The 8,016-nt window shown below is 60.0% G+C and overlaps 1 protein-coding gene across 1 annotated transcript; it reads left to right on the top strand.

Moving 5' to 3' along the window:
• The first annotated feature begins 5,260 nt into the window (after positions 1 to 5,260).
• Positions 5,261 to 6,633, top strand: LOC103545152 (interferon lambda-3-like). The gene is made up of 5 exons (XM_070559541.1): positions 5,261 to 5,446; positions 5,753 to 5,830; positions 6,099 to 6,233; positions 6,337 to 6,420; positions 6,507 to 6,633. Exons 1-5 carry the CDS (start codon positions 5,261 to 5,263, stop codon positions 6,603 to 6,605), a joined length of 582 nt encoding a protein of 193 aa, XP_070415642.1. The 3' UTR covers positions 6,606 to 6,633.
• The last annotated feature ends 1,383 nt before the right edge of the window (positions 6,634 to 8,016 follow it).

Below are 8,016 nucleotides of genomic sequence, written 5' to 3'. Positions count from 1 at the left end.
TCTCTTTCGCGTTTCTGTACTTTTCAAGTTTTATCCAATGAACCTGCCTTGCTAATTCTGTCAGAAAAACAAGTCGTAGATTTTATTTTAAAACAAAAACAAAGAGATGGACTGAAACAGACAGGCGCTGGCCCGGATGTTTGCAGGAAAAAGGAAGGAGAGACTGGCGGAGTCAGACAAAGGCAGAGACAGAAAGAGGACCAAGAGACAAGACGAAAAGGGAGGCACCTGCAGGGGGAAGAAAGAGATGGAGTGAAATGAAGACAGAGATGGAGAGAGGGAGACACAGGATCTGGAATTCAGGATCAAGGATGGCAGAGAAAGGAGCCTGGAAGACACACAGTGTGCAGGTTCAGATCCCGCCTCTGCCGATTAGTAAGGAAAACTTCCTTCACTTTGCTGTGCCTCAGTTTTCCCATCAATAAATTGGAGGGAAGGGTGGAACATCTCTTGCAGTGCCTTTTTTGAGAGTTAAATGAGATGGTATGTATGTACTGCTGACTTACAACAAGGCCTAGTTTACAAGAAGCACTATGCAAGGGCTGGCTCTTGCAATAGAACAGAGATAAGGACACCAAGGGTGACGAAAAGAAAGAGAGAGAAGAGAAAGGGACAGAGACCGGACCTGGTGGCAGCGAGCTGGGGCTGAGCCATCGCTGGCGCTGTCCCACAGGCGGGTAAAGTCCTCACCCGCCGGCGTCCCCCGGGCCGGCGTCCAGCGCTGACGTTCCGAAAGCTTGACCGGGACGGGGGAGCCCGGGTGCGCCCCTCTTCTCGGCCGGGCTCATAAAAGGCACCGTGGAGGGTGCGGGCGCCGCTGTCGGAGACGGACACCACTCGGCGCACCGCCCAGGGCCCGGGGAAGGCAGGCGCTGCTGCAGCACGAGGCTCCGGGGCACCGGGGGCGCAGCGCGGTGGGAGGGAGGGCGGGCGGCAGAGGTGAGGCCGGGAGGGCGGCCCATGCGGACTCGGCCGCGCGGTGCTCAGCGCCAGCGCTGCCTCTGAGCGTCAGTCCCTCTGCGAGTCTGTCCAGAGGCGCGGGCTGGGGCTCGGGGCGGCTCCTGGCCTCGCTGACGTCCCTCGCCTCCTGCAGGAGCAGCGATGGCGCGGAGGGGCTGTGGGTCCTGGGGACGGTGGGCGTGGCGGCGGCTGGGCGCTGCCTCCCGTCGCACTACCGCTCGCTGGACCCCAGGGCGCTGGCAGCAGCCAAGGCGCTGAGGGACCGCTACGGGAGTGATGCCCAGACCCCTCCGCTCCCCCGACCCTGGGCCCGCCCCGTGTGGAGACGCCAGTCCAAGGCCCGAGGAGCCCTTGTTTCCTGGCGTTCAGCAGGCGCGCCTCCTATTACCGGGTCCAGATTCTGACCACGAGATCTTCCGGGCCGCCCCCTCTAAGCACATAGGCGGCCTTAGTGCAGGTCTCCAAAGGGCGTCTTCTCCAGACAGACTCGGCTCCACGTCGGGGCACAGGGATGGCTGCCTGTCGGCCCCATTCACGTCTTCGAAGAGCTCCGTGGTTCAGTCCACAACACGAACCACCGTTCCGGCCAGCCGCCTTCCACGTCTAGGGATCCCCGAAGTCCCAGCGGTTCAGGGGCCCTGGGAGGGGGCGCGGCCTCACCGCAGCGCTTGTCCCGCAGGAGGAAGAAACGCTGAGCTGGAGGCCGCGCAACTGCTCCTTCTGGCCCCAGAGGGACCGTCCCTGGCAGTCGGTGAGCCTGCTCCCGGGCGAGAGGGGTGGAGGTGGGCGGCCCAGGGCGCGGCGCTCTCTCCCGGCCCGGACCCCTGCAGTCCTCGGCGCGCCCCTGGAGCTGCTGGCGGCCTGCGTGAGTGTGGCGGCTACCCGGGCCTCCCCTCCCGCCTCCCTCTGCGCCCTTGGCCTCGGAGCCGCCCGCGCGCTGTGCCGTCTGCCCCGCGAGCTACACCCGTCCCGACCCGCTTCGCGTCCCTCGGTGTCCACCGATCCGGGCCTAATCTGCGGCTGGGAGGGTCCCGGGCGGGGACAGAGGGGACCCTCGGGTCTCTGCCTCTTCGTGCGCCTTCTGCTCCCCCCCCACCCCCCCAGCTCGAGCTGGTCCAGCCTGGCTCCTGGAGGAAGTCCCTGCGGCCCCCCCAGGAGGCGGCCCCAAACGCAGAGAGCCATGAGTGCAGCAGGCGGGGAGCGGGGAGGCTGAGACGGGCTGGGAGGCGAGGCCGGAGCGGGGACCTGGACCCGCTTTCTGGGAAGAAGCCACCGCCGTCTTTCACCTGCTGCGCCCGCTCACGGGGCCCTGAGGCTGGTGGCGCTCTCGGGGCCGTGCGTCTGACCCGCCGCGGCTCCGCGGGGCCCGAGCTCTGCGGGCGGGGCTGCGGGCGCGGCCCTTGTGGCCCCGCGGGAGCAGCGGTGTCAGCCCGTGGGCGCTGGGGCTCCGGGGCCTCTCTGCTGCCCCGGCCCGACCTCCCTCCGCCTGCGCGGGTGCCGGAGGCGCGGGGACGTTTCCCCGGGAGCAGGACGAGCTCCCGGTTGCAGCGGTGTTTCCGTGGGATGTGTTGCCCTAAGACCTTCCAGGGGCCGGATCTGACGGGAAGACACTGGAGACGGGGTCTGCCTTGGTCGCTGACCCCCACATCCCTGGACCAGCGTCCACCTCCGTGGCTACCAGAACCCCAGGACGCCCTCTCCCCTGACAGACCCCGCCCCTGTTTTGACCCTTCACTGTGGCTTTGAGATTCTGTGACTCCTGGATCTTCCCGCTGGGGAGGCCTCCTCCCCGAGCCATTTGGTAGTGAAGGGGCCCAAGGTCCTGAAATTATTGTAGTTTTTGGGGACTCTGATTCTGACGGGTTTTTTTGTGTGTATGTGTGTTTGTGAACTGTATTTACTCTTCTGTTTCCTGCTAAGTTATTGCCCGTATTAAACATGATTGCATTTGCACCCGTCGTTCCCTGTGATCATTTTGAGGTTCTTTCTTCAGTAAGAAATGCTGAGCCAGAAAAATCAGGTGACTTGAAGTTCAGGAACCCTGCCACTTAATCATGGTGGAACTGGGCCAGTCACTTCTCTCTGAGCCTCAGTTTCTCATGTGTCCAGCGGCATTGTGGCACGTCCCTTCCAATGAGTGATGCACAATGAAACAGCGTCTGTAAAGCTTCCAGCTGAGCTCACAGGAGAGTCTTCACAAATGGTCTCCAGAAATAGCCACACACACAAATACACAAACTATTGTCCTTGTTCCATTTGTGCAGAGCTGTGGGCTGGGAACCTTGGTCGCTAACTGTGCGCCTCCCTCCCAAGGTCACAAAGCCAGCCTGGGTCAGAGCCGGGTCTGAGCCCAGCGCCATCAGCTCCAGGGTCCCTGCTCTCCAGCACCCCACTGAACATTCTAGGAGAAATCAGCGTGAAGGTCAGGAATTCTTAGACAACGCGCCAGTGTTGAGAAGTCTCTGCTGATGCGATGTCTCCTGGCTAGAGTTCAGGCCCCTGCAATTGACAGAAACTGACCTGCGGGCCCTGAGCGCCTTGGGTCCGTGCCTGTTCTTAGATCTGAAGCAGTTTTGTGTATCAGCACTCAAAGATTTTCCCAACCGAGCACTTCTGTCACCCTGTCCCTGGAACTAGGAATGAGGCAAAGAAGAGGTCAGGGTGGCAGTCAGGTGTCAAAAAGATGTCGGCACCTTCTTTCCAAGACACTCATCACCTCCGGGTCCAGGAGATCGAGCTACACGGAGGCTGGAGGCTGCAGTGGTTCCTGTCTAATGTCAGACAAAACTCGATTAAAATCCTGACCTCGCCACTCATTTGCTGTGTGACCTTGGGCAGGTCTCTTAATCTCTCTGAGTCCCTGCAGTTGACTCTGTATTTAAAATGTAGACAAAGCACCCTATACCCTTGGTGTAGTGGCGGGTATTCAGTACCACATTGTGGCAAGGCCTCTGTGACAGAAATATGCTCGAGAAAAGGGGTGGAGTTTCTGTTTTCCATTTCCACTCACTGTTCCTTTTCCATTTGCCTAAAAGGCTCCCTCCCTCACCTCCCTTAGGGCTCCCATGTCACTTTCTTCCCCCACCGCCACTGCCACCTGGTTTGCTGCCAGCTCCCTCCTGCCCCTGCTCCCACCCCTGCCTTCTTGCTCTTTCATTTCCCGTTACTTGGCGTCACACACACCGCAGACCCCACTTCCCCCTCTGCTTTCTGTGACTCCTGTCTGCCGAAAGGCTCCGTGAAGGATTGTTTTCTGGTTTGTTCCAATGCTCTGTTCCCAGCACCTTGCACAGCACCTGACACAAAGTGGGGGCTGAATGAATACGTGTGGAGTGAATGAAGGCCTTGGGCACAACCAGCTGCTTCCCCCGAAGTCCTTGGCCGCCCCCTGGTTCCTTAGCAGAGCCTCCTGTCCCCGGGCCTTCTGTGCCCGGACAATTAAAGACGACGCTGGTGCCACGGCCCCTCCTCCCCCATTCGATCTTTCTTGGTCCCAGGTGGGGACAGGCAGGGAGGAGCCCTCTCCTCTCTGAGTTCGTGGACATTTTCCTTTCCTGCTCTCTCTCCCACCCCAGCAGCCTTCCCACTAGGCCCCCCCCCCACCCCCCCAGAAAGCAGCCTCCCTCTTGGAAGGTGAGGTTCTTCAAGGCATCACTTCCCGGGGGGCCTTTTCCCTCCCTCCCCGCACTGGGGCACCCTGCAGAAGGGCGAGTCCCTTTGTCCCTCCCCACCCCAGTCCTGGATCCAGCCCCGTCAGGGCCCTGTGACCTCCTCTGGGCTGCAGCTGCCCTGGCCCTGAGGCCGCCTTCCCGCAGGTGAGCACTGAATGCCAATCATTTTCTCTTTCACCCCAGGGCTCACCTGGCTCCTGGCCCGCCCTGCTCTGGGCTTTCCGCGCCTGGGGCCCCTAGTGGCGGGTAGGAAACTCAGGCTCTGTTTTCACTTTTCCTACATCAGCCCGGATTGCCCCTCTGTCCAGGCTAAAAGCTGCAGCATGGAGCTCAGGCAGCAGCTGCATCCCACCCACAGCTGGAAGTTCAGACACAGACAGAGCGGCGGGCTGAGATCCAGAGGAGGAGACTGAGGCCAGAGACGCCAAACAAGACTGAGCGAGGGACCCCAGTGACAGCCTCAGAGTGGACACTCGGAGCCCCATCTGCTGACGGAGACCACAGACCAGGACTGAAGCTGGGTGAGTCCCTGCGTCTCTGTCCAACACCCTCCCCTCCCCAGAGCCCCATCCTCAGCCCCTGATTTCGCTGTCTATCCCCTCATCTTTCCATCCTTGCGTGACACAGACATGGCCGGGGTCTGCATGCTGGTGCTGGTGCTGATGCTGATGACCGCAGTGCTGACCGGGACAGGAGCAGGTCCTGTTCCCAGGCACCACAGGGCCCTCCCAGGTGCAAGGGGCTGCCACATAGCCCAGTACAAGTCTCTGTCCCCAGGAGAGCGGCTGGCCTTCAAGAATGCCATGGATGCCTTCGTAAGTCTCCCCACTGCCCCGCCTGCTGTGGGCTAACCTCCACCCCTCCCTCTGCGGGTATCCCTGATACACTCGGCTGAAGGTAGACCCCCACGCTTCCCTCCCTGGGCTAACCTCCACCCCTCCCACTGCGGGCCATCTCCAGCCCTTCCTGCAGTGGGTGACTCCTGTCCTGACCTGGAGCTGCCCCCACCATCTTTTCCAAAGCTAAGGCCCCTTCCTCCGCTGTCAGCCATCCTCCATCACGCTGCCTGGTCCAGCCTCCAACCCTCCCGCTGGGGGCTGACCTCCGCCCTTGCCCTCTAGGAAGAGTCCTTCTGGCTGAAGAACCACACCTGCCGCTCCCGCCCCTTCCCCAGGACCTGGGACCTGAGGCAGCTGCAGGTGAGTGGGGGGAGTCAGGCCCCCGGCCCTCACCCGGCCCCCTTGGCTGGCTCCTCAGGCGGCCCCTTCAGCTTCTCCTGCTCTCCTTCTGTTGTCCCTGACCCCTTGCCCGCCCCCCGCCAGCCCCTTGACCTCTTGCCCTCACCTGACCACCGTGCCTCTGCCCTCCCACCTGTCCCCTGACTTTCACCTTCACTGTCCCCTCCTCGGTCCTGCTCACCTGTTCTCTCACATGTGACTCTCACCTGTCTTTTGTCCCCCTCTTCAGGTGTGGGAGCGCCCCGTGGCCCTGGAGGCTGAGCTGAACCTGACTCTGCGGGTGCTGGCTAACTCGTCCCTGGGGGACGTCCTGGACCGGCCCCTTGGCACGCTGAGCCACATCCACTCTGAACTGCAGGCCTGTGTGAGTGCCCTGGGGAGCCGGGCCATGTGTGTGGGCTCTGACCCCCCATCTGTCCCCCTCCGGCCCCAGCTCTGCCTCACACACCTCCCTCCTCCGCCTGTAGGTGGCTGCTCAGCCCACAGAGGGTCCCAGACCCCGGGGCCGCCTCCACCAGTGGCTGCGCCGGCTCCTTGAGGCCCAAGAGGAGGTGAGCGCCCAGGGAGAGACCAGTGTCTGGGGCAACTGGGAGCCCAGGTGATGGGTGGCCACTGACCCTGCGCTTCCTCCCCACAGGAGCCCTGGGGCTGCCTCGAAGCCTCTGTCATGTTCAACCTCTTCCGTCTCCTCACCAAGGACTTGACGTGTGTCGCCAGTGGAGACCTGTGTGTCTGACCCCTGACACCCGCCAGCAACCTGTCCCATCCCCTTAGATATTATTTATGCATCAGCCACCTTTGTTAATTTATTGCCACCCAACCACTATTTATGTATTTATGTATTTATGATGAGTTTGTGAATTCTCAAACTCACGCCCCGTCAAATGTTTATATTTCCACTTTTTATAAAACTTGTGCCAATAAACAATGAGGAAAGGATGCTCTCTGTGGTGTGGGACCATGTGAGTGTTTGTGTCGGTTAATTTTCTTTTGCTGCCGGAACCAGTGATCACAAACTGAGCATCTCAGAACCAGACGCATTTCTGGCCTCACGTTCTGCAGCTCGGAGTTCCGGGGGCCCCTGAGTTTCTCTGGGATGAGGGTCTCACGGCTGAAGTCCAACTGCGGCCCCTGGACTCCCACCCGCCCGTGGCTCTGGAGAGAGTCCGCTCCAGCCTCCTTCAAGTCGTTGGCGGATTCTGTCCCTTGCGGTGGAAGGCTGAGGCCCCCGTTTCCTCGCTGGTGGTGAGGCTCCATCCTCGGCTCCTGGTGGCCTCTGTCTGGTCCTTGTGCATGGGACCCTCCGTCTCAGAGCCGGCAACGGTGTCTCCAGTCGTTCTCAGGCGTGGAATCCCTCTGTCGTCTCCTTCCACCACGTTTCTCTTCCACATCCAGCCCGAGAAAGTTCCCTGCTTTTAAGGACTGGCGTGTTCAGAGGCGGCCTCCCCGGGTAATTCAGGATAATCTCCCTATTTTAAAGTCTATAAATCCTAATGAATCTGCCAAGTCCCTTGGGCACGCAACAAGATGCTCACAGGTCCCGGGGGTTGGGGTGGGCATTTTGGGGGGGCTGTTGTTCAGTCTACCGCAGTGTGTGTGTGGTTGTGCGCGTGTGAGGGGTCCCTCTGAGGGTGGGAGTGGGACACTCAGAGCGCATTCTGGTTAAGTCAAGAAATATGCACTGAAAATGCCTTAATAATTAGAACATGTATCGTCGTCCACACTGAGCCATCTAGAACGGCAGGGACCATTCCAGCTGTGCCATCCAGTGTGGTCCACAGGCCGAACGTAGCTATGAGCACCTGGCATGGAGCTAGGACAAGCTGAGCTGCGCTCCAAGTGTAATGTATACTCCACAATTGGGAGAATTTTTATTAAAAAAATTTTTTTCAGATGCTGTCTGCCACATTACTCCACTATAGAGACACTGGTTTTCTCTTTATCAACATGTGGGGGGACCTTGAGACTGTGTAAATACCCATGACTTCTCAACATTGACCATTCGTTTGAGCTGCCACTGATGCTGTTTGCCTGTCTGTTAATATTATGTCACTGACCGAGTACTGCTTCTCTAATTTCATCATCTTGCTGCATTTGTCTGTTGACATTCGACTCTCCGGAAGAGCTTTTCTCCCCTCCCTCACGTG

This window comes from Equus przewalskii, chromosome 9 (genome assembly GCF_037783145.1).
Source record: "Equus przewalskii isolate Varuska chromosome 9, EquPr2, whole genome shotgun sequence".
Classification (NCBI taxonomy): Eukaryota; Metazoa; Chordata; class Mammalia; order Perissodactyla; family Equidae; genus Equus; species Equus przewalskii.
This window is presented reverse-complemented; position numbering and strand designations above follow the sequence as displayed.

Excerpts from the sequence above, each read along its gene's own strand:
- LOC103545152 (XM_070559541.1), top strand. The coding sequence starts at position 5,261 with ATGGCCGGGGTCTGCATGCTGGTGCTGGTGCTGATGCTGATGACCGCA. Across the intron at positions 5,831-6,098 it reads GGGACCTGAGGCAGCTGCAG|GTGTGGGAGCGCCCCGTGGC; the intron begins GTGAGTGGGGGG and ends CCCCCTCTTCAG. Across the intron at positions 6,421-6,506 it reads TCCTTGAGGCCCAAGAGGAG|GAGCCCTGGGGCTGCCTCGA; the intron begins GTGAGCGCCCAG and ends TCCTCCCCACAG.